The following is a 25,478-nucleotide window of genomic DNA, read 5'->3' on the forward strand; positions in this document are numbered from 1 at the left end:
TGTTTAAAAACATTTTTATTTTAAATGTCAATGCGTCCATGAGTGATGCATTAATCGGGAAGCAATTTATAAATTATAATTTATAATTTATAATTTAAAACTGTCCCCTGCAAACTGCACTGTTAGTTTCATCAGCAGCTCTTCTCACTCAGGGGAGGAGTCTTCACATGCAAAAAAAAGTCCACCTCTGTTGAAGTATTTCTGTGATAAATGATGGAATAAAGGGTTGACAAAGATGAGGAAAACTCAATAGGAGAGGTTTGTCAGAGGCCAGGGCAGGTACACAGCCTACACAGGACCAGCCACACTGGGACTGCACAAGGTAAAGTAAGAACAGATGCTACTAAACAGAAGCAATGATGTTTTGACTGTACTCTAGGTTACAAGGGAACACTTTGTATGCTGCCATTCAGATATAATAGTCACTGACCATGCTGCTGCAAAGGCTGACCCTGTGTTCAAGGATCCAACTGGATTACCAGAGACACGTATGCCGGTTGCTCACCAGACCCCTGAAACAAGGCAAGTCATGCTGCAGGACCACATTGTAATACAGGTTATCACATGTTAACTCTCTCTCTCTCTTTCTCTCTCTCTCTCTCTATATATATATATATAAATGCATGCATATTATGCAAACTGATCTCGGTCATCCAGAAGTGTGGATTACAGAAAAGAAAAAACACAAACTTGTTATTGCAGATCTTTAGATATAAAGAGAGGATTCTGTTAATATAAATATTTTGATGCTGAATTGATTTCGTAATTTGTAAAGTGATATTCTGATATGTGATTAATCATTGAAGTCATTTTTTTTAAAGCAAAAATGCCAAATGTTTTCTAGTTCTAGATTTTTAGGTTTTGGGGATTTTCTCCATTTCTTTATTTTGTGTAGCAGTAAACTGAATTATTTTTGGGTTCGAAGTGCTGTTTTACAAAACAAGCAATTTTAAAACATCTCCTTGGAGTTTAGCGACCTGTGATGGAAAATGTTCACTATTTTCTTACATTTTACAGATCCAACAATTCATTGATGTGTTGAAAAATAATCAACAGATCAATAATACAATAATTGTTAGTTGCAACCCTAGAATCAAAAAGTTTTGATAATTGATCAAACCATTTATCAAGCAGAAATACCAGACATTTACATTCACTGTCCTCTGCTTTATATTACTGCTTTATACTATTGCTCCGATAAAACAACTCATTTGAAAAGGTCACCTCAGGCTCGGGAAATTCAGACGGACATTTTTTAATGTTTTCTGACATGACATTGTCTACATGATTCATTGAAAAAATAACAGAGATTATAGATAATGTAAATAAGTAGATTTAGCTTTAAAAAGCTCTTGCTAATAAATTCGAAAGCATCTTCTTGGTTTTCTACTGAAAGAGGACATATAAGTTCATGATTGTGTCCATATCAACATAGTCAATATAGTATCTACAGGCAGACGTGATGAATGTCAGAAGTTCACCCAATAAACTGCTGCTGTAACTTAATGTACAAACTTTAACTAAGACGTTGTGCCTGCAGGGACACCAACACCAACTCTGATCAGAACAAGATGTCACAGGCCTCTCTCTCTCTCTCTCTCTCTCTCCCTCCCTCTCATGCGCCTCATTGCCTCGGAGAGATGTGTAATGTCAGCACTGGCTTTTCTGCTTGCCCTGCTGATGTGGCACTTTGAAGGCTGTGATTATCTGTTTCCCTGGTTACGGATGAGTATAGAGGAGGGCTTTACTCTGTTTGTCTTAGTCATATCATCAATGAAAACAAGCTAAACATGCATGTCTGCACATTTATGCAATGATGGCTGTGTTTTGGAAAGGTTTATATGAATTTATGATAGGATATATGGATTTAAGGTGCATTGATTTTATTCTTCTCATGACTTTTCTTTTGGATTTAGTTTTGAGTAGAATTTAATTAATTAATGGATTTCCTAACTTAGTTCCCAATGTAAATATGATGAAAGCTAAGGTTGGATAGAACCTTTCAAGAATGATAAATTAATCACAATAGAATAGTTTGCCTCTGATTTTGCTCCTCAATGACCGGTGAATCTTTTTCTATTTATGTATCATTTCATTGTTTGTCAAAGTTACCTCTAAGTGATAAAACACTTTCCTTCACAAGTTATGTAAAAAAAAAAAACATCATCGCCCTCTGCACCTCCACACAGCTCCCCAGGGGAGGGCCCATGGCAGCTCCTTTGCCCACCGCGGTGAACTGCGTCAGGCCAAGAGGATCGTGGTCAAGCTCGGCAGTGCTGTGGTCACCCGTGGCGATGAATGTGGCCTGGCACTGGGGAGGCTGGCCTCCATTGTGGAGCAGGTGAGAGGCTAAACATCCAGCACAAAACTGTACTTAAATGTAAAACATTATTGATGGGAAAGTAATTCTGAAGAAAATACAAGCTTTGTCACCATCTGTTTCAAGTTCTGTGATATGTAAACCTTCAGTGGGTGGTCATGAATTTTTTCATCCACTGCAGTTTATGTTGATCTGTAGATGATCTCAATAACACACATATTTATCTACATAAGTATACTTTTTTCTGATTCTAACTTATTGTAATTGTTAATTGATTTTGTTGTTGTTACATATTCAACTTTTCTCTTCTCTTCTAGTTTTCTTTTACTACAAATCTATGAAATGTATGGAAGCTCTGTATTATTTCATTATTAGAATGAGGAGCAAAGCTCTTAAGTCAGACACATTCAATTTAAATTCTAAATATAACTTTTCTTGCTTTGAGTGCCAAAAGCGTAAACCCATTCACCCCATTGGAATTGGTATCTCAAAACACTGTCAATTGAAACAATAAATAACATTATAACAACCTAGTATAGAAAGAAAGAAAATATGTTTTTTGGCATTTCGGCGGACCAACTTTTTAAAGCTGAATCCTCAGTGAGTCTGAACAGAAAAAACCCAAAACAAACTATAGCCCCAGCTGTGGTGTACGACTCCTAATTGGGTATATTGTTGACCAGGTGGCCATGCTGCAGAATCAAGGCAGGGAGATGATGATTGTCACCAGTGGAGCTGTGGCCTTTGGCAAGCAAAGATTAAGACACGAAATCCTGCTCTCCCAGAGTGTCCGACAGGCGCTGCACTCAGGACACAATCAGCTCAAAGACATGGTAAGAGAAGGTGGAGCAATGTGTTTAATTTTGAAATGTAAAATGACCACTGAGTCAGATAAAGAATACATTACTGTTGCTGCTCTCTGCAGGGTTTATTTTAATTATGTAAACAGAGATTACCTCAAAGATTTGGCATTTTGTTGCCGTAGTAAATCACATAAAATAACCACGCCAAATGTTTTTTTCTTGAATATTCTGTGGATGGACACAGTACCAGTTCCAGTAACAGTACTGTACAATATAATGCAATGCAGTACAAAAGCCTGCAATAAATACAACCTTTGTAAAGGTAAATGTTCAGTGTTTCTTGAGACTGTCAATAAGTATTTATGCTATAGTGCCATTGTATTGATTATTTTTGTCACAGTTCATTTGACCAAACATATCGTACTTTTTACTAATACTTTGCTTTCAGATATTAAAACCCTCATCTGGCAGGCAAGTTTTAACATTAGAGAAGTTGTGCTTATTTTCACTCTGTTCCATACTTTATTTCCCCACAGTAAGGGTTCTGTAGATACAGTTTATATATTTATTTTTTGACACACCAGCGTACCTGAACTGAAGCATGTTTCTGGTTGAAGCTGTCTACTGAGAAAATGAATGGAACCACATTTGCTGCATTTATGTTCAGTCTTTGCCAGTGCTGGAGGCCCGGGCCTGTGCTGCGGCGGGACAGAGCGGCTTGATGGCCCTGTATGAGGCCATGTTCACCCAGTACAGCACTTGCACTGCACAGGTACGACTATACCTCATAGGAAAATAATCCCTTTTATAATGCTGAAGAAGTGTATGTATTATGCAGAGTGACATCTTTTAATCTGTCTCTCTCACTCAACGCTCTTTGTTTAATTATGCTGTCAGGTCCTGGTGACAAATCTGGATTTCCATGATGACCAAAAGAGGCAGAATCTGAACAGCACACTGCAGGAGCTGCTGCGTATGAACATCGTGCCCATTATCAACACCAATGACGCCGTGGTGCCCCCGCCGGAGCCCAACAGCGACCTGCAGGGGGTAAATGTGGGTACAGACAGCATGGGGGCGAAGCTGGTAGTGGTGACTGTGGCGCTGGCAGCGGGGATGCTGAAGTGGTTGGTAGAGACAGCGTTCATAAAGTATAGACTGTCACTGTTCATTAGACGCGGTTAATCTCTTTCATCCACACACACTCTGAAACCCCTCTGCCACCCTGCCTCACCTCATCAGCTCTGCCCTCAACCATTGAGGCATGTGCATGCAGGCAGGGGATGGATGGCAGTCGATGCATGCTGTCGCTGGGTGAGGTGCTGTCAGAAGGGACGGGACTAACTTCTGTAGGTAGCGCCTCCTTTACTTGTCCTCCTGCAGAAATAACAACAACTAACAAATAACTAACATCTTTTTTTCTTAGAGGTAAGTCTACCTCTCTCTTTCTCATTACACAGATAAAATAGGTGGCTACTGGCAAAAAACAACAATATTCCCCAAAAACTAAAAAGGGTTTGCAAATAATTTTAGCCTCGACAACTTATGTGCTATGCATACTTATTTTGACAACTTCCATGGACTTGATGGGGCTCTTTGTCTGAGGTATTCAATGAATCATCCAGAATAAAATTTACTTTTTTATTGTCAGTACCATAAGTTTGACCAAATGGTCCAGCAAAGTGATAAAGACTTTTCACAGTATGTACATGTTTAGATATTTGTTTCTGTTTATCAGCTTGCCTTTAGCCCTCAAGAAAAGGCACAGATGGGTAAATGACAGATGACAGACTTTCTGCCTCCAGGAGCTTACATCAGCATTTGTTTTTGTTTCTTAAGGTGATCAGCATTAAGGACAACGACAGCCTGGCGGCGCGGCTAGCTGTAGAGATGAAGGCTGACCTCCTCATCGCACTGTCAGACGTGGAAGGTATGTGCGTTACCACAACAACAGTCTGGGTCAGCTGTTAGGTAACAACACCATCTGTCCGAGCTCTTCACCGGAAAAAAATAACACCCCTCTCAGGGTCAAATGAGAGTCATGTGAAAGAGACAAACACAGACCTTCTGCCACCATGTTTGAAATTGATGCTGATGGGGTTATTGCAAGGTGTGTGTGCACGTGAGTGTGTCATGAGCAGAGCGAGGGTCCATTCAGTACCAATTGAGTAGATTTAAAAGGTTGACTGAGAATTATCAGTTTTATCTAATTTATTGATGTGTCAGTTAAACAACACAGATACTAGTATATAGTGTCTTGCTGCTCTGTGTATTTTAGACCCATGTGTGCTCAAATAAGTTGTGTGAGCAATGTCGATTTCTTAGGACTGTACAACAGCCCCCCTGGAACAGATGACGCCAAGCTCATTGACATCCTCTACCCTGGAGACCAGCAGTCCATCATCTACGGCACAAAGTCCAGAGTTGGACTTGGAGGCATGGAGGCCAAGGTATGTTGAAAGCACTCATTCACCTTGTTAAAAACTGTTTATTTACATTCAAGTAAAAAAGCCCCACCTTAGTGCAAAGCTACTTGTACAATGTATTTTTCTACTTCTTTTCCAGATTTCTACTCATGTTTAGAGGAAAAACATATATTCCCAAGACTGTTAATGAGAGATTTTAAATCATAATATTTTTTCAGTCACAGCAACATGCATCTTTTTGCATAATGAGTATGTTTACTTTGATATTTTACAGACAATTTGATTTGAAAAATCTGCATTTCTATTTAAATATATTTTGAATGCAGGACTTTCGGTTTTTTTTTTTTTATGCAGTATTTTCACATTGTTGTACTGGTAGTTGGCACTGACATTGGCCTGTGGTCAAAGTGAGACAAGAAAAGAGTACATTATGTTCTGCTTCTTTATGCAATGTATATGGAAGGTAACAAATGAGATTCTAACTCATCCTTTTAAAAAGTAAAAACAAAGTTTGTGAGACAGTCTGTCTCTTTCTGTGTTTTTTTCCAGGTAAAGGCTGCCCTTTGGGCCTTGCAAGGTGGCACCTCAGTGGTCATTGCAAATGGCACCCACCCAAAAGTAACAGGTCATGTCATCACTGACATTGTGGAGGGCAAGAAAGTGGGAACCTTCTTCTCTGAGATCAAACCTGCTGGTGAGTTCACCTGGGTTGCACGCTTTCCCTCTCGATCTCTTCTCACATTAGTGCTAATACAGCATTACTAAAGCTGCAATACAGCTTGAAACAATCAACCCAGTATAATACAACAGTCCTTCAGGAAGGTTAGAATGTTCAGCTTTTGTCAAAACAGAGGTTAATTAAATTTTATGATAATTTTGGAGGTTGTAGTTGGTGGTGCATTCTGGTGTTTCAAACATTTTGTCTACCTCTTTATAACCAATACAGTTCAACAGCACCACTATAGCATTCACCATCAAGTTGAGTCAACACCTCTATAAAACAGTTCTTGTTGATAAACTGTTGTTGTTGAGAAACAGTTTTAACCTTCATGAAAGTATGATTTATTATAGGACTGTTGTATCAGACTACATTAGTTTTAGGTAGGTGCACCTAATAAGCTGGCAACTGACCATACTTTGAGTGAAGTCTGTCCTGTCCCTGACCCTTCACCAGGCCCAACTGTGGAGCATCAGACAGAAATGGCACGTAAATCTGGAAGAACCCTGGCGTCTCTGCACCCAGACCAGGTGCCACATTGTTTGAATAAAAACATGACTATTATACAGAGCAACACTGACCTCTTGTGGATAGATGTACTACATGCTCATCCTGCCTGTGTTTGGTTGACTGTTTTTGTCAGAGGAGTGAGATCATCTGCCAGCTTGCAGAGCTGTTGATTGAGAAGAAGGACGAGATTCTGACTGCAAACAAGTTGGACATGGAGCTGGCTGTAAATGCAGGTAACAAGAGGTCCACATTGAGTCAGTTTGTCAGGTTTAAAGAGGACGCGGTATTGTTGTACCTGGCAAAGTTTGCAGCACTGTTTATAGAGTCCATAATATTTATTGAGATAATGTGGCATTGAGCTAATAATTCCTTTTTCAGAGGAAAAGGTGGAAATAAACACCCTGGTATTTTAGGGCCTTACTTAGAAATATAAGCTCACAGATCTATGTACACATCTTATCAAAAGATTGTTCTCTGGCAAAAAATAATCAAATCTATTTATAATCATGATATTGAAACAAAAACCTACCTAAGAAATATATATTTTAAATTTTTTCCAAGTGTGCAGATAAATTCATATCTCTCCACCAGAGGGCGACTTTGTCACTTTCTCTCTCTATGGTTTGCCCTCAGTTAGTGAGAGCCCCTATCACCTGATAGCAAAGTGCAACCCTGCTCTCCCTTCTTTCTACAGGCCATTTGCCCCCAGCCATGCTAAAGCGCCTGAGTTTGTCACCAGCCAAACTGAACAGCTTGGCCATAGGTCTGCGGCAGATTGCTGTGGCCGCCCAGGACAGTGTGGGTCGTGTGCTGTGCAGGACCAGGGTGGCTCACAACCTGGAGCTGGAGCAGATAACTGTGCCCATTGGAGTACTGTTGGTCATCTTTGAGGCCCGACCTGACTGCCTGCCACAGGTATCCAGACAAACAGATCTGGCAACTTGACTTTGTACTAGCAAATGCAATCAACTCATTCATTTTTTGCAAGACTCTCTTGAAATGATAGCAGTAATATCGCAAACCCTGTTTGTTTGTTTTTACCTCCAGGTGTCAGCATTGGCCATAGCCAGTGGTAACGCCCTCCTGCTGAAGGGAGGCAAGGAGGCAGCCAACACCAACCGGGTCCTCCACCAGCTCACACAGGAAGCCCTTTCCATGCACGGAGTCACTGAGGCAGTGCAGCTGGTAAAATATGTTTACCAAACCTTACATATAGCACATTTTATGGACTGGGAGAATTAAGAAGTCTGGATGAAAATGCATCAGCTCCATTAGAAATCAGCCCAAGAAAGCTTGAACTGCATGTAGCTGCTGTGGGTTGACAAACCTCTGTTTGTTACAAGGTGAGCACTCGTGAGGAGGTGGAGGATCTATGCCGACTGGACAAGATGATCGACCTGATTATCCCTCGAGGTTCGTCCCAGTTGGTTAGGAACATTCAGCGGGCTGCGAAGGGCATCCCGGTCCTGGGTCACAGCGAGGGAATCTGCCACGTCTACGTTGATTCGGAAGCCAGCGTGGACAAAGTCATCAAAATTGGTCAGCATGTATAAATCTCCCTTGATTACTTGTACTGTAGAAGTTACTGCATTAGTAAATGAACACGACTCACAAATAAATAAAAAAATGTACGTAAATTTGGGCTGTAGCCATTGCACAAAGTATCAAACGCACAGATGTATTATTGACAAGCCCTCAGTGCAGCTCTACTTCTTTTTCCTCTGGACTGAAAGGCAGACTGGACACCACAGTAACTGGTGGTATTACAAGACAATACAGGCCCGCTAATTCCATTAGATATCTCTGCAACACAATGCATAGCCATCTTTGACATTAGGTCAACACTGTAACCTCTTCACATTCTGTGCATGTCAGTTCATTTCTTCAATGTGACCATCTCCTAAACATTACACCTTTAACCAAACTTTAACTAACTGTGAAAATGGTAGAAGTTGACTGACATTCCCGTTCCAGTCAGAGACTCCAAGTGCGACTACCCGGCTGCATGCAATGCCATGGAGAGCCTGCTAATCCACAGGGACATCCTCAGGACGCCACTGTTTGACCAGATCATTGACATGTTGCGCACTGAAAAGGTAAAGCACTTTAAAAGCACTTTACATGTCATCCAAACATAAGATGAATGATACAAAAAACCAAATTCATTAATATGTATTTTTCTACGAGGTCTTGTTATCTCATTTGTCATATTTCTGTGTGGCGTCACTAGGTGAAGATTCATGCAGGCCCTCGGTTCGCCTCCTACCTGACATTCAGCCCGTCAGAGGCTAAGTCCATGCGGACAGAGTACGGGGATCTGGAGTGCTGCATTGAGGTGGTGGACAGCATGCAGGAGGCTGTGGACCATATTCACAAGTACGGCAGCTCCCACACCGACGTCATCATCACAGAAAATGGTAGGTGGCCCAATGCGTTCGTTTATCAATTTGTGTTTTAAAACAGCCAAAATGCATGACTCAAAAGTTGCGGTCTTGCATCATTCTGGTCATATTTGACCTCACAATGGATTAAACAGCACTGGTTAGTCTCGGTCTATCTTGTCATGCTTTATTCCTCTTTATGTAGGTGTCTGATATTCATCAAGTTCTCCTTCTCACTCTCTCGATTCACCTTCCTCATTCATCTCACATTCTGCCACAGGGACTAATGCGCAGTGACACTTTGTTGTCAAGATGAGTGCACAGCCTCCCTGAGTGACTCCAATGAAGGGGACAGAGCCCATTTAACATGTAGAGCAGATGCTAAAACACAGTTTACAAGAGTGCTCCCTGTCATAACTTTGGGTTATGTAACAGTTTCAATACTTATTTGTCTTTTAAGTAAGCCATCAGAGCGCCTTTTTCTAATTCATGTTGATTGAAAGCTTTCTGTGCAGAGTCCAGAGTATCTCCTGATTTTAAAGGCTGTGGCCATATTTTTTGCAGACAGTGTTGAAGACTAAGATATTGCCCTTTCTGTGAGTCTTTCATTTGACGTGCAATTTTTGGGAATATCATGAAATCTTGATGTGAAGTAAAGGTTTGGTGTCATGGAAAGATGGCTACAAAAAAATCATCTACAATAATGCATGAAAAAAAACGGTGGAAATCCATTATTAAAGGTTTATATACAAATATACAGAATATTTCAAGTCTCTTTTGGTGATCAGATAAAAAGTGAGCAGCATTAAACAAATTCAGGAGAGACTGTGTTCCAAATCCCATAATCTTTTCTTTTTACTTTTAGTACAAACTGAAGCTGCCCTTACAAAGTACGTACGGCTGCATGCTTTATGCATGAAATTGGGACATATAACTTTGTCAAAACATTGCACCTTGAACTTTGACCCTCTTGCTCATACATCTGTCATCTGTCAATGAGCTGTCTCTGCTCATCTGCTGCGCAGAGGGTTGTGGGACAGAATAGCCAGAAAAGCTTGCATACTGCAAAATGCAACTGCATGCAGCTAAACTTCCTGGTATTTTTGGCACATTGCATTTGACATACTGTGTATTGGGACGTACCAAATAATTTTCCGGCATACTAAACAATATGGATATTGGAACGCACCCAAAGTGTGCCGTTCACATTTCTACGTTGAGGATTATTCTCACCTGCGGTGAAGGATGTGCTGCTGCCATCTGGTGACCAAAGAAGGTACCTCAATTAATTAAAATATACTCAGTTGTTTGTCCAAATGTCAGGTAATGTTAAAGAAGAGGGACTAATATGAAAGATAGATAGAAAAACACAATAGATACACTGGATAGAATACGGACATGGATAGATAGGGTAGGTGCAATAGATTTTAGAGACACACTGGATAAGAGATATGGATGGATGGATGGATAGATAGATGGATAAGAATATAAACTGTAGCTATATACTTAAGTATAAAAAGATTCTTTAATGGTTTTGAAAATAATCTGTGAAGTCATCAAGAGAAAACCTGGAAAAATGTCAACCTGATTTGATTCACTAATACAATATAAATCAGCTGGATTCAATTTTTAAACCATATAGCATCTCAATGATTTCTCCTGATGACATTTGGACCAATAAATTCCAATATTTAGATTGTGAAGTCACAGTTCATGTGTAATTAAGTGTTTATTGCACTGGGTGTGTACTATAATAACATCCGCAAAGGTATTTGTGATTGCAGTGGCAGCAATGAAAACCAAAGAACTACAGATTTAGGTTCACTTTGAGCTGTTTCTCTTATTCTATAGCCTAAATTGATTCATTATTTCAACTCATTTTCTATAGCATAATCACAATAAATAGTTGTTGTTGTCACATACTTGTAAATGCCTGGAAGGCTTTAGCGATGCAAAGTTGTGACCTAGTGGCACCAATAAGCTGCCTTTCTCTTACAGAGGACACGGCTGAGCAGTTCCTTCAGCTGCTGGACAGCGCCTGTGTTTTCTGGAACGCAAGCTCACGTTTCGCTGATGGCTACCGCTTTGGACTTGGTAAGTGTGGTGGTCTTATCCCAATATCATTTTTTGTCTTTTTCCTGTAAAAAATATATTTCAACAGCCTACATATTCTTACTTTTATACAACTGCAGACCTTCTTTCAACAACACATATGTTTAACATTCTGTCTTCTTCTGTCTTGGTCTCTAGGAGCAGAGGTCGGTATCAGCACTGCACGTATCCATGCCCGAGGCCCCGTTGGGCTGGAGGGGCTGCTCACCACCAAGTGGGTCCTGAGAGGTGACGGGCACACAGCAGCTGACTTCTCTGAACAGGGTACCATGAAGTACCTCCATGAAAACCTGCTTGTTGTGCAACCTCTTGCCGGGCAGAGGGACAGCAACTAGACCAGAGACTTTCACAACACTCACTTGGCCTTAACGTTGGTGGAAATGGTCTGCATTGTCCACCAGCAGCTCCCTCTGGGCTCTTGTTGCAGATAATGTCAGTTCTGATGTCACTTCTTTAAAGTTCTAAAGCACAAAGCATGGAGAGAAAAGGTTAACACACCTACTGTCCATTTTAAACGCACAACCACAAAGTTGTCCCTGTTTAAACTTCAGACTGTCACTAAGACTTTACAAATATTTAAAATTTTACCTCAGCTTATGATTCTTTTATACGAGTTAGGTAAGCCACCCTAATAGGCTCCTGCAGGATGTATTATGTAGCAATCACACCACAATACCTCCTAATAATAGATTAAATTAAGTACTGTGAGCAAGAAGGGAGTTAACTAAGATTACTTTCTTTGGGACTACACAATATTTATATATCAATATCAAAGGAAAATTAAGTGCTTGAAATTATTATTCTTTAATAAGGGAATCTCAGGACTTGATTTTCAAAGTGACACTAATTCACAGAAACATTTCATTGTAATATGTGTATGAGAAAGAAGTTCAAGTTCTTTATTGTTGTATGCATAATTACAGAGAAGCAATGAAAATCTTCTCAGGCCCCCAACAACAATGCTCATTTACACATGTATGAAAACATGCAGGTAAAAATGGGACTCTTAATACATAAACAACATTTGCTTACTTTGTCAATGTTCTTGTGTAAAGCTAATGTAACGTCAAGGGTCAGCACAGGTGGTAATAATCTCTCGGCCTTAAAAACACAGTATTATGATGATGTGCATGTTGGATCTTTATCTAAGATATATTAATTTGATGTTGTATATCATTCTCACAAAAGAAAAACAAGTTCCTGCTATAATTGTACATATATTCTATAACTGTAAGGCCTGATTTTTATTTTAGCTGATTGCATTGGCTCATTCGCTACCAGGTTCATGCTTATTCCACAGTATGTGCTTTCTTTGTTTATGTAACATCCCTTTTTTCTTTTCTCGCAGTAATTTCGGATTGAATTCTCTGAATGTACAGGTATTTTTTTAGATGAGTTGCTAATCTTTAGGTAATTTCAGACTCGGAGCTAATGCTGTAACATATCAAGTTGGCATTTGATAGTAGACATTGTTGCATTCTCTCAGTTTAACCAAGTTCTGGTGTGTTACAAATTAAGACTACCTGTATTTAAACTTAATGACCTGATGGACATTTATACAAAAGTATCGGAAATTAACCAGTTTTGTTTAATAGCAGGGCTGCACGGTGGTGTAGTGGTTAGCACTGTCGCCTCACAGCAAGAGGGGCCCGGGTTCAATTCCCGGGCTGGACAACCTTCTGTGTGGAGTTTGCATGTTCTCCCCGTGTCAGCGTGGGTTCTCTCCGGGTTCTCCGGCTTCCTCCCACAGTCCAAAGACATGCAGTAGGTGCATTGAAGACTCTAAATTGCCCGTAGGTGTAGATGTGAGCGTGAGTGGTTGTTTGTCTCTATATGTCAGCCCTGCGACAGACTGGCGACCTGTCCAGGGTGTACCCTGCCTTCGCCCATTGACAGCTGAGATCGGCTCCAGCACCCCTGCAACCCTTAACTGGATAAGCAGGTTACGGAAAATGGATGGATGGATGGATGTTTAATAGCAAAACAAGTCAGAATACTGGTATGCATCCATTTTATTTACTATTTTTTATTGTTACAAGTTGTGCTCATTTTCCCAATGCTTTGCTGCTTTCCTGCTTGTTCATTGTGGCGCCCAAAGCCTCTGTCAGAGCAGGAACGGTAATTGACAAGCTGCCTCCTTCAAGCTGGAGGGGCCAACGCGACTGCTTTTAAATTAAGCTCTGTAACATTCCAGCCTCTGAGCTCCTGTCTGATGTCTTACAATGCACACTTAATGGTTGGTTTGGGTTGTATAATAGCAATATTGTAGAATAAAAAAAAGAAAAGTTGAAAAAGAATATTTGGATATTATTCTTACTTTCTTTGATTTTTATTTTTTTTTGCAGTTGAAATGATGAGGATTTATACACGTACGTTCATCTCTGTCCTGGCACTAGTCTTTCTACTTTCACAAAGAACACAAATTAATGGGGGGAAAAAAAGTCGTGCTGATCTGAAAAACAGATGTCTAAAAAGAGCCTTTTTAAAGTTGCCCATAGGGGAATTCGCATTGCTGGAAGTGGGGCAAGGAAGATGGAAGACAATACTATAGAGGTTTAATTATCCAGCCATCAGAAATGAAAAGAGGGAGAAGGAGAACTGAGACTAATAATGGAATCACAGGCTTATGTTCTGGGTTTCTCTGTTTCTTTCGTTTTCTTTCTCTCTTCCAGCATCTAAAGAATTCATTCTCTAAAACGCACTACTTACCCTTCAATCAGCTTCCTATCACCAAGTCCAAAGGGTTCAGAGATGAAGAGGGAGACAAAACTCGGAGCTCACTCTTTTGTCCTTTTTATGTTTGAAGTGATTGAAAATATCATCTAAATGACTTGAGGTAAAGAAGGAACATTCCAGGGACATTGAGTATTGCCTGTTTCATGCACGGTGTGTTATGAGTTGTATTTTAGAATATTGCATCAAAGTTGTTTGCTCCAGTAATGCTATCTATTCAGGCGCACATGTGTATACCCAGTTGCTTTATTAACACCGGTTTTCTACTTAAGTAATAACATTATACTGAGTGTTTTGTTATGATATGGAAGGCTTCCATTGTCAGCTTACTGACTGAAATTTCTGTATTATTTTAAGGTGGAGTAGTGGATTTTGCATTGAAGTTATCATAAACTGGCAATAAACTGCGACCCTGTATGTCAGATTCTTAAAATGTACAGCTAAATCATTCCCAAAGTGTCTCATATTCTTAAGATCAGCCCAGTTCTGTCCTCTGCTGATGTACCAACTTATGTCTTCCTAAAAACGAAACTTAGAAAATATTGCATTGATGCTATAAGTAGAAAATGCAATATTTAAGCCAGGCTGTTTGCAGAGTTTTTCCGGTTATTTGATTTTGCAGGGTTGTAACCATCCACTTGAAACACTAATGACCACCTGTTTTCTGTAGATCTATGCAAGTCTAAAGTGCTTACTTCCTGAATTTGTTTAATATTTGGAGACACTGCCCCTTTATGACATAAGATTAACTTCTATTTATGGCTGAGAACTGGCAGCCTCTCATCTGGTATCTGGCATTGCCCCCAGACCCCAGCTGATCGGTTCCCATGTTGCACCCTGTTGATGTTATCCACAGATGTAAAAAGAATGATGAGGGCAAATATCTGGACTTGTACAGCAAAGCCGACAATCCTTTAATTGGACATTACTCAAGGCCAAAACTCACATTTCTTGTTGTGCTTGATCTTAAGAGACACTCAAATGCACTCCCCACTGGGCTTAATTTTTTTTTGAATCAATAATTAATGGTCAAAGTTATTTATTCATCTTTGCCAATTACGCAGCGTCTAATTAACAATTTCAATAATTGATATTTATTTCTGAAAGGGTTCAGTATCTTGGGCTGATGAAAAATGCATGAGCAGGGATGCGGACTGGGTTTTGTTTTTTGTTCTGAGAGAGCTTGATGCTCGGGGCTAATACCAGACCACTTTGACTCCAACTCTTTGAGTTGGCACTGGCCCTGTGATGAGGATCTAATATGGGCATCTTTCATGGACCCAACGCGCTCACTCTGTACTATGTGATCTCATAAAGACTCCTACACGCTCATCCTCAGATACCCTTTTGTGGTCTTTAATATTGAACTTCAAAGAATAAGCTTCTGTTTCCTTGATATTTTTTCTTTGTGTATGTGGAATGACAATATCATAGCAAACTGTAGAAACTCTTGGTCTAGGACCTCGGTGGTTACATTTCGGTCTAACTCTGTGGCCTGATGAGTCTAAGTTCAATCACCAAACTAAAGAGAAAAATATTCCTCAGATTTATAAAAAGTCATATCCCCCTGATCTTTTCATGGTGACAGCTGTAGTAGCCAATAGAAAATTAACAAAGGCTCCTTTTAGTTGACTTTCATCAAGTTTTCTTTTATTGTGATTCCAGTAGGACAGGAGGTTGGGGACCGGCAAGGCAAACCATTTTGCTCTGGGACGACCAAAGCTAAAAAGATCATCACTATTTATTGAGCTATGCATGAGCACCGAGTTGGGGAGGAACTTTACCCAACCCTGCAAAGCAACCCAACAAAACCAGAACCCAACATCAGACACACCAAAACCTTCCATCATTAAAATGTATGATTTGGGGTTTGGACACCACAGTGATGAGAAAACACTGAAACAGTGCTGGCTTTAGGTGGGGAAAGGGGCTGGGATGTTTAACAGTGGGGCTCAATAAGAAGAAGCTGGGAATCAGTTGAGCTCAGTGATACGTCTCAGAGAACCGCTGGTGGGGCTGTTGCTTCCCCACTCGCTGTGTCTCCTGTACTCTCCAGGATGCAAGAAGTACTGGCGACCCCTGTAATTGGGGTGTTCATGCAGAATCCAGTAGCCCTCCATGACATTGGCAGAGGAGATGTTGCGGGTGTGGAAACTCTCGTTCAGGTCAGGGCAGTCGTCCATTAGCTCCATATTCTGACCTCCAAAGTCAGAGCGCTCGAAGATCTTCATCCTATAGTTCCCAGTATACTAGGGAGGAAATGATGATACTGTTATTTAACATAAACCTTTATTCAACTTTATATTACCACAGTAGAATAACTTGGCAATTTGACATAATGGATGGACTAACTGATCCTGTTTCTTTTTCTCTTAACACATTTTTTTAATAGATTAAGCTACAAAGAGATGCTTTAAAATAGCCTCAGATACTGGCAGAGAGGGGTGAAAACAGTAAAACCAGGCACGATAACTAAATGATCTTAAACTGGCACATCTACAGAAAACTTTTAGTGAGAACATTGCTGCAAACAGTGTAGGGCATCAGTTAAAACTCACAGGTGGCACCATCCGGCAGGAGCGGATGCAGTCGTTGAAGCCTGCCCAGCGTTGGTAGTCGGGGTACTCGCCCTTATGCAGCATGTACTGGTAGCCGCCGTAATTGGGCTTCTCATAGGCCACCCAGCAACCGCCGTCCACTTTTATCGAGTTACAGCGGCTGAAGTGGTTTTGCATCTCAGGACTGTCACTATTGCACTCATAGTGACGACCCTGGAAGTTCCTGTCTTCGTAGAAGATAACCTGCAAGTGATGGATGGACGTTATCACCACCGGGTTATGTCAAAGAACAACTTTTATTTGCATAACTAGTTTCCAACTCTCACAACTCTTAAACAAAGCTAACTTTTAGTCTCATTTAGATTCATAACCATACCATTTGGTATTCTCAGCCAGGTTTGCAAGTAAGCTTTGTCAAATAAAGTTCTTGTACAAAATAACTGCAAGTGAACAATTTTGAAAATAGATAATCTTAAGGGAGAATAAAGAAATGTCCCGATTGGTGTACCAGAAGCAAAGTTTGATGAAATACTGAACAGCATGTGAAATATTTTAATAAAGTGAAACAAACATCTTGGCCAATTTTTCTTAAAGGAATTAGGACTCCAAGTTCGGTTGAATAATTGCAATGTTTTACTATCCTTAAAGAAGACAAAGGCAGAACTTGCTTCAGTATAATAATATATTAGTTTTACATTTTATTTTATTTCAGTCATTACAATTTTTTCTTTGCAATTTGATAGCTTTTTATTACTTTCCTGTATATATGAAAATATGATAAACAATCCTTTAAAAGTAGTTTCCTTAGTGAAGGTCTTTCACATTTTATGTTAGAAAAGGAAATTCTTTTTGAGTGTTTCTTTGCTGCATTTTTAGCCCTTATTTACACTTTAGATGCTCAACATGCTACACATAACGCACAACATTTTAGTTGCTTTTACTGTAAAGATTTTAAATTGCCTGCTTACCTTGCCCATTGTAACTGTGTTAAGTTCAGTCCAGACCGTATGTCGGGCTGTACCGGACCTCTTTATAGACCTTGCTGGGATCAGGGCTTTGCAAATGTGAAACAAAGCTTTGTCGTGTCAGCACAGAAGGCTGTATGGACTGCAGAACACTATAGGACCGGTGAGCTGCAGCAGCTGCTTTGTCTCTGTCAAAGCCACGTCTGTCTATGGAAAATACTGTAAACTGCACTTTTTCAAAGGGCAACAATAAGAGTTGCAACATTTGCCTTTATTGGCATGAATGCCAGAAACCTACATGCAGCAAAAAGCAGCGAAAAGAAAAGGTTGGATTTGTTTAAGTGTGTATTTCACAGTGACATTGATCACTAAGTAGGAAGCAAATGTGCTACTTTGCCAATGAGTCTTATTGTACATCATTCTCATGTTTGCATTAAGGTATGGACTTGTTCAAATAAGCTCACGAAGCCCATAGTTATTTTTTTATTTTTTTATTTGAGTTGCGCATGGGTAGAGTTTACATCACAGTCCTCATCCTTCTGAATGAGCCAACCATGGGGTTGTGGCAGCTCCAGTCACCGCAGGCCCTATACTCTCCGGGGCGCAGGAAATACTGGCGTCCTCTGTAGTTAGGGTGCTCATAGAAGATCCAGAAACCCTCCATGATGTTGCAGGAGTAAATGTCACGGTAGCGGAAGCGATCGTACAAGTTGGGGCAGTCATCCATGAACTCCATTGTGTGTCCCATCATGTCAGGCCTGTTGTAGATCCTCATCTTGTAGGATCCTCTATACTGTGTGTGAAAAAGGAATCAGAACACGATTATTATCTTTTATCTTTTTTTTGGCGTGAACCTGAGAGAGCTCTTTGGTAGAGCTTTCAGCCCTGAGCTGATATCTTCAACTCTAAATTCAAGAGAGTACTTGTACACTTACTTACATACTTACTCACTACGGATGAGAATGAGCGCCAACTCTTTTGGAGCATGACAGAATACAATTTTTTCCCCCCTAGCTTAACTTCCAGAAACACTCAATGTGACTAGTAGAATTAGAATGAAGGCACCTTAAGTCTTATGGGGAGTGTATCATATTCCCTTTTAAAGGCTGACTGGGTCTCCTTGTGGGCCTTGCAACAGAGACTTTTATGCTCTGACCTGCCTGGGTTTCTGTTAATGACATCAAAAGGGCCAATGATTTCTTTGATGCACAAGGTGAGTGGGGGTGGGGGGGGACTACTGATCCTATCTGTCTGTTTGATTGACTTACAGGGGGGTACATCTGGCATGAGCGGATGCAGTTGTTGAAGCCCATCCAGCAGCGGAAGTCAGGGTACTCGCCGGGGCCCATGATGTACTGGTAACCCATGTAATGAGGCTTCTCATAGGCCACCCAGTGACCGCCGCTGACACGGATGGAGTTGCAGCAGTTGAAGTGCCTGAAGGTGTCCATGCAGTCACTGCTGCACTCCCAGTGGCGGCCCTGGAAGTTGCGGCCTTCGTAGAAGATTATCTTGAAAAGGAGAGAAAGAAGCATTTATAACTCAGGTTAATGTTAAGTGTATATAGATCTACTAGTTGCAATGCTCACGAATGGACTGCAGGGGACACTGCTCTCCCTTGAACAAACTCAGTTACTTTTTCATGAGTCCTACGGAGTGTATAAGCTTGACAAGTGAAAATCATGGCAATTGAAACTATTGTTGCAGCTGACTTCTATTTAAAGAACTCATCACATGCTCGGCCAGTTTGAACACAGTCAACTTTGTTGTTACTGTCGCACAAAAACAATGAATCTGTCATATCTGGATACCATATAATTGTTGATCTCCATAGAAGCTTCCCTTTAAACACATACAAGTGTGTTTTTGTGGGGTTTTTCCCCTCAAAAATAAGTTGTCAAGAGTTAGAAAACCATCCAATTTTTTAAATCTAATATTTTCACTCAAATTAGGTACTTTTTGAGTACCTCTCTTTGCCCATTGCTGCATTGCTTTTCTTTCCCTGTTACACTATTTGACACATTGACACCAAATCCTGCCATTTTCCTTCTTCACCTCTCTGTGAAAGCTGTTGCCATATTGCATTTGAGCTCATACCTTTCCCATGGTTGTAGGATTGTGGATGTCTAGCGCACCATAGACCTTGACACACTTACAGGTCCTTTTATACTCTCCCACTGACGATGAGGCCTCTGACACGTCAGGGACTACAGTACTACTCTACCTTTTTCAGATGCCAACTGCTGTTCCCTTTGTCTGGCAGCCCACGTTTACCTTATCTCCTGTCTACTAGAGTTTACCTATAGAATTGACAACCCCCCACACCCCAAAACCAAAAACACAAATGCTATTCTGTGTTTGTATGACCCTTGTTCTGCTGTGACCTGGTGATACAGCCTTTTCAAATATCACACAAAGGCCCTTTAGGTATGTGGCCCCCCAACAACAAAGCTTTAATAGTGTACAGTGGGTGAGGTGTACAGGGGGCACTTTCTAAACTAGTACTTAACCGTGTCAGGATTTCATTTCATATGTCGCTAGCGTTGAAAATTGGAACGTGGTTACTTTTCAGTCAGTCCCAGTTTAAGCTAGTTTGGATTGGTGCGTTCCCTAAGTGCGTACAGGTCACAATGTAATTGTTATTCAATTCCTGTTATAGGAAAGCGGTTTTGATACTGTGGACTGAGTCAAGCTTTTGTGTTGATGTAATCTACAGTGATATGTTGTCTCTTTCTGCTTCCATAGCCTGCAGTTGTACTATGATGCCAGACGAGACTGGTCTGTTTGCAGATGTACAGACAGAACTGCTCAGTGTGCGTGTGTTTTTGTGATATAAAAGGAGGGGTTCGGGGCATCTGTGTGTTTGAGTCTTTGTATAAAATGATAGATGTTTGGACTTGAGTCTTTGGCTTGTAAGCATAGCCCAGAGCTGAAGGGGAAAAGGCCAGAAAGAGTTGCTGCCATGTATTGTGTTACCAAAGCCCAGCTGATGCCAGAAAGGTCAGTCTCATCCTTTAGCCTTTCATCGGGATAAAGGGCTCGTGCCCCCTCTCCACTTTGTGTGCTTTTTGCAGCTTCAACTGAGTAAAAAAAGGCAAATGGTTTCACAAAGCACAATAGCCATTATGTTCCTGGGCAAAAACACAGCTACTGTGGTAGCACATCCAGAGCCATATGATACTGTTCCGGTGTTAAGGAACAGCGTTGATAAGCTTTTGCTCCTTTTGATCATTCATTGACTTGAAACTCTCATAGGCTTCAATAGCTTTCATGTTTGAAGCTGCACTCTTTTTCTATGACATAAGTAGATCATTGATATCCTTTCATCACAGTGTGCAGCGTAATTGTGGCAGATTATCAGATGGGATGTTGTTTTGTTTTGTGAGTTTCTTGAGCAAATATTTACTCCGGCGGAAAGGTTTTATCAGAACATATAAGAAACAAATGTTTAGATTTTCCTCATATGTTCATTCTTAGATTAATGATTTATTTCATCCTGCCTATTAAATGTGAAATCTTTGTACTTGGTCTTGATGCAAGGGGGCAGCAGAATGACAGGGAAATCATACTATGGCATGTACTATGGATAGCATGTGTTATAGCGCTGCATGGTGTTCACTTTTCTGAGGTGTCTTTAAACGGGACTCTACCTCCTCTAAGGCTGCTGCTCAGCCTGACCTCTGACCTCTGTATTCAGATAAGCATGTAACAGAGGTGCAATACAATGTCTAAACCAGGAATAAAACGGACTCATTGTCATTGTTCTTGTTTTCATCACTGAGGAACATCATCTAACCCTAACTCATTAGTTGGGACCTTGGCTCTCTCCACGTCTCCGTGGCTTCCAGAGGGGAACCTTGTTTCACAGGCTCTCAAATGATCATCTTTAGCTGCGCTACAAGACATCTCCTCCCCACCCTTAAGGGAAAGTAACATCACAGAGGCCCTTGCCTGCTTTCTCAGTTCCCCCCGGAGGAGAAGAAAGCTACCCGCTGTGGAGCATTCCACTCTTCATCTCAGAATGATGGAAGAAAAGGAAAGGAGAGGAGAACAGAGTGGGGGGCTAGATTTGCAGCTCCATTGTGTCCGAGGATCTCATTGTGCAATCTGTGTAATCGCGTGGGAGATGACGACACTATTAGCCCTGCAGAATGACTGTCAGTTGGGGACCTCCGTGATTGATGTGCACCCCACAGAGATGGGAGAAACTTTGACAGATAGCAGCCCCAGCACTAGTTAACTTTCAACCTTTTTCATCTATCCGGCTTCCAAAAGAAAAACCCCATCCGTGTAGCTGATACCTAATTAGAATGTGAATGTGCAATTCACTCAGTAAAACACATTTCAGGTCAGAGGGGACTTCTTTCAATTCAAAACAAATCATATTCCCTTAATCCAAAACCATGGTCTTTCTGACCCTGCCATATACAATAAATCTCACCCCTAAAATGTTGTAGGCAGAGATAGGAGAGCAGCCGTGCTTGCAGTGCCTCCAATGTGCTCTTTTACTGAACAGTCATTACAGAAACACTGTGGTACTGAGGTGTAAACAAGGGGGTCTATGTGAGTTTTGCTCCTGAGAACTGGCTAATCTGGTGCTGAAAATGTGGTATGATCGGAAAACGCTTGCCAAAATGCCTCCCACGCCGGGAGTAGAATGAGGACCTCTCTTTTGCTGAGAGATCATCCTCTCCATTCTTTCTGTCAGAAAATCTCCAGGCATCCTCCCTCTCTTGTCACTGCCAGCGCACAGGCTCTATCGGGATTGCCAGACGCAGGAGCCACTATGAGCCCGTGCCAGGGCCAGGATTTACCGCGATGCGTCTGATGTGCTCCATCTTTTTGCTGGGGGATAATTAAAAGAGGAAATGGTGTTGGAAGAACAGAGTGGAAAAAAAGCAGGAGGAGGGGGCTTGGACCGAGCAAATGGATGCAGCTGTCAATTATGTTGAGTTGTTGATATGTTGTTTGTTTTCCCTTTCTTTGAGATTTTTTTGTGTTGAACTGTTTCCCCATCAGGATTTAGTTTTAAAGTTTGTGCTAAATCTCCACTCCGTACATGTAATTAAAAATCATTTAGGCTAATTAAGAACTACTCTTAGCAATGAAATCACCAGAACGATTTTACTCTAAGTTGGATTCTGATGACCTGCAGGTGATCATTTCGGCGCAGCTGTGAGAGAAAAAAATAATTTTACGATTTTCTTCACGTCACTGCAAGCTGTCTTTCAGGAAACCTGGACTGTTCAAATCAGTCAAGCATCGTGCTTTATTTGACTCAATCGATTTGAGATGCTCCACCACACAGTGTGACCCAAACTGTGTGAAAAGCAGGACAAGTCCTTCGTCTCTCAGCAGACACACTAGGGGAAGCGATGGCTTTTAGTCGCTCTCACTCCTCATCTCCACACTCTGTTTTGACGTGGCGTGTCTGAGGCATGGGGCCCCAAAGCTTAAAAGGTTTAAAGAGCAACTTTTCACCCTGTAATCCAGGTGCCTTTCAAACAAGTCACGCTGTTTACTGACACATGACAAAAAAAGTTCAACCCCCTTCTCATCTCTCTGCTTACAAGACTGTAACTCACCTCAGAGCCTGGTAGTCATCCCTCCTGAGCGCCCCTGAACAAACAGAGCCTGAGCGAGAAGGGGCCGCTGCCTTTCACCACTCACTAAATTTGTAATCAGATGCGATGCTGTTGTTCACTTCTTCAAATTTGTCATCAAAGCAAATGTGTTCTGACAACAGCTAGTGACAAGTGCACCAGAGGAGAGGCAGCAAATCAGCTTTTTCACACCGCATATCAATTATTGATCATGTTGCCCCCCCTCTCCCTCCCGAGCAAGTAGACACCTTGTGATAATGAAATACATCAATTTAAAAAATAAATAATAAACCTGGGTCGGCTCCATTGTTGCAAAGCCTTAAGAGCTTGATTGACTGCCTGCACATTTTCCTGGTTGGCAGTCAGGCAGATCAAAGGAGGGTTCCTCTTATTGCCCAAGGCCACTTGCAATTTATTTAGAGGAGCAGTGCTGCTGTCCCAGCAGGTAACACTATTGGGCAGAGACACTCAGGATAATCATAGCTTTGAGGTGCCTCTCAAATCCCACCTCTGCTTGCTCTATCATGCATGCGCAAAAAATACACGCATATGATTTACACAAACCCTTCCTTATTATATTAAATTAAGCAGTAGATAGGACTTAGTGTCCTCACATGGAACACCGAATGCTCAAGGTGTGACCTTAGCTTCCCTGAAATATGTTATAGGTTATATTTGTTTCAGTTGAATTTGTCAAGATTTATTTGATTTTTAAAATGTTTCACTTCAGAATTAATTGCTATTTGATTTTTACGTTATATTATATTTCTCTAATAAAATGAATATCTTCAGATATAAACAAAAAGTTTTGTATCTAACAATCTAAACTATTGTTTTATCTAAAAATTTACAGTATTCTCACAGGGGAAAATGTTCTGCGGTGTGACATGAAATAAAAATGTTTTCACTGCAAAATTATGTACAATAAACATGATCGATTGAACAAATTAATCATTCGAGGGGATAAACACGTGGAAGAAAAAAAAAGGTGTGATGTTACCCAGTTACATGAAAGATCAAGTCTCATTTTATGCCAAGGAGTTTGTTTGTAGTGCACGGCACCTTAATAATGTTACCAGTTTTTCAAAGGCCTTTCCTGTGTACCACATTAATAATACAAAAGAGAGAGCATTACAACGGGATGCTTTTTTTTTTGTCCAGAAGCCCTCGTTTACTTATGAGCATGCAATATAACACTCATAATATAAGTCTTAAATCACTTTCCCATAAGACCTAGTTAAATCAAACTATTGTTTTTACAAACCAGTTTTACTATGTATTTATATATCACTGTTTCACAACTTGGATACCAAAAACATTGATGTTATTAAACTCCATAAGAAGTCAGAGAATCAGTTTCATCGGATTAATAGTCATTACTGTCAGCCAAACAAACTAGACTATAGAAGCAAAGGGAAATATAAAAAAAAGTAAAATACATTTATTTTTCAGCTGTTAAGGACAAAAGGATAAAAAACATGATTTAGAAAATGAATGAGCTTGCAATAGTATCCCTTTTTGAATATAAAATAAAAGCTATTTATTTATATAAATTAGTTAGATTTATCTTATTATATCGAAATGTGATGTGACCCAACAGATAAGACAGGCTTGTATTAGTATTTGAAATGTGATTTTCCCACAGCCAGCTTTGGGTAAAGAACATCTTGTTTAAGATAGCAACTTTTGACATAAAAAAAAAAATCACTCTCAGATTTTTACATATGGTGTAATTATTTTAGTAATATCCTTGATTTTGCCGAATCCAAAATACATATGTAATATATCTAAATATAAATAGTTAAAGCCATGAAAAATAACAACTATGTTATTTATTTAAATTGATTAGTGGAAATATACGTTTGACTCTTTTCAACTGCAGAAATGCCCAAAGCAGAATTACAAAAGTAGATATTACCATTTACATTTGTTGTTTTATGAGATTTATTTATTGTTCTCTGAAATTAGTTCCTTCTTCTTTACTCTTATGGAAATGCTTCAGGATGTGTACAGAAATAGCCATCTTTATGTTAAATGAAACTAATTTCTAAACAGCCTTTTTACATAAGTTGGTCAAAAAATATTGTTGGTCTTTTAAATAGTTCTTACACATTTTAATCGCGGCCAGTTTTGTCCTCAGAAGTGAGCAGTTTCAGAACATGTCCCAACTAATTTGCCAGGTAGTCCCAAGCACTAGAGGGCACTAGAAGCCAAAGCATTGGCTTTCAGCAGGGCGGCTGTTTTCAGTTCTTTATGGCACAGCCATGTCTCTGAGCAGCTTGTATGTGTGTTTGTTTGCTTGCATGTATACATTGGTAAGTAAGCTTGGACTCACGTATATAGACATGA

General features: G+C 40.4%; 3 protein-coding genes across 5 annotated transcripts; 1 reads left to right on the forward strand and 2 right to left on the reverse strand.

Moving 5' to 3' along the window:
- The first annotated feature begins 241 nt into the window (after positions 1-241).
- aldh18a1 (aldehyde dehydrogenase 18 family, member A1) lies at positions 242-11,932 on the forward strand. Of its 3 annotated transcripts, XM_054599137.1 has the most exons (18): positions 242-322; positions 414-522; positions 2,190-2,341; positions 3,004-3,153; positions 3,791-3,895; positions 4,021-4,179; positions 4,963-5,053; positions 5,449-5,573; positions 6,099-6,243; positions 6,724-6,797; positions 6,911-7,010; positions 7,472-7,692; positions 7,825-7,962; positions 8,121-8,316; positions 8,752-8,873; positions 9,008-9,194; positions 11,157-11,252; positions 11,409-11,932. In XM_054599137.1, the coding sequence occupies exons 2-18, from the start codon at positions 432-434 to the stop codon at positions 11,603-11,605; spliced, it is 2,349 nt and encodes a 782-aa protein (XP_054455112.1). In that variant the 5' UTR covers positions 242-322; positions 414-431; the 3' UTR covers positions 11,606-11,932. The 3 variants fall into 3 exon arrangements, with proteins under 3 accessions (XP_054455112.1, XP_054455113.1, XP_054455114.1); XM_054599138.1 differs by lacking the exons at positions 242-322; positions 414-522; positions 2,190-2,341 and having other exon boundaries at positions 4,021-4,173; XM_054599139.1 differs by lacking the exons at positions 242-322; positions 414-522; positions 2,190-2,341; positions 3,791-3,895.
- A 4,044-nt stretch (positions 11,933-15,976) lies between these two features.
- Positions 15,977-17,538, reverse strand: crygmx (crystallin, gamma MX). Its single transcript, XM_054599509.1, has 3 exons — positions 17,530-17,538; positions 16,562-16,843; positions 15,977-16,252 (listed from the first exon to the last, which is right to left on the reverse strand). The coding sequence occupies exons 1-3, from the start codon at positions 17,536-17,538 to the stop codon at positions 15,977-15,979; spliced, it is 567 nt and encodes a 188-aa protein (XP_054455484.1).
- A 505-nt stretch (positions 17,539-18,043) lies between these two features.
- On the reverse strand, positions 18,044-19,061 carry crygmxl2 (crystallin, gamma MX, like 2). The gene is made up of 2 exons (XM_054599510.1): positions 18,795-19,061; positions 18,044-18,319 (listed from the first exon to the last, which is right to left on the reverse strand). The coding sequence occupies exons 1-2, from the start codon at positions 19,059-19,061 to the stop codon at positions 18,044-18,046; spliced, it is 543 nt and encodes a 180-aa protein (XP_054455485.1).
- Positions 19,062-25,478: the final 6,417 nt, after the last annotated feature.

Source organism: Anoplopoma fimbria, chromosome 5 (assembly GCF_027596085.1).
Source record: "Anoplopoma fimbria isolate UVic2021 breed Golden Eagle Sablefish chromosome 5, Afim_UVic_2022, whole genome shotgun sequence".
NCBI classification, from domain to species: Eukaryota; Metazoa; Chordata; class Actinopteri; order Perciformes; family Anoplopomatidae; genus Anoplopoma; species Anoplopoma fimbria.

Excerpts from the sequence above, each read along its gene's own strand:
- aldh18a1 (XM_054599137.1), top strand. The coding sequence starts at position 432 with ATGCTGCTGCAAAGGCTGACCCTGTGTTCAAGGATCCAACTGGATTAC. Across the intron at positions 5,574-6,098 it reads TTGGAGGCATGGAGGCCAAG|GTAAAGGCTGCCCTTTGGGC; the intron begins GTATGTTGAAAG and ends GTTTTTTTCCAG. Across the intron at positions 6,798-6,910 it reads CGTCTCTGCACCCAGACCAG|AGGAGTGAGATCATCTGCCA; the intron begins GTGCCACATTGT and ends TGTTTTTGTCAG.
- crygmx (XM_054599509.1), bottom strand. Across the intron at positions 16,253-16,561 it reads CCTGCCGGATGGTGCCACCT|TATACTGGGAACTATAGGAT; the intron begins GTGAGTTTTAAC and ends TTTCCTCCCTAG.
- crygmxl2 (XM_054599510.1), bottom strand. The coding sequence starts at position 19,061 with ATGCTTCTTTCTCTCCTTTTCAAGATAATCTTCTACGAAGGCCGCAAC. Across the intron at positions 18,320-18,794 it reads CATGCCAGATGTACCCCCCT|TATAGAGGATCCTACAAGAT; the intron begins GTAAGTCAATCA and ends TTTCACACACAG.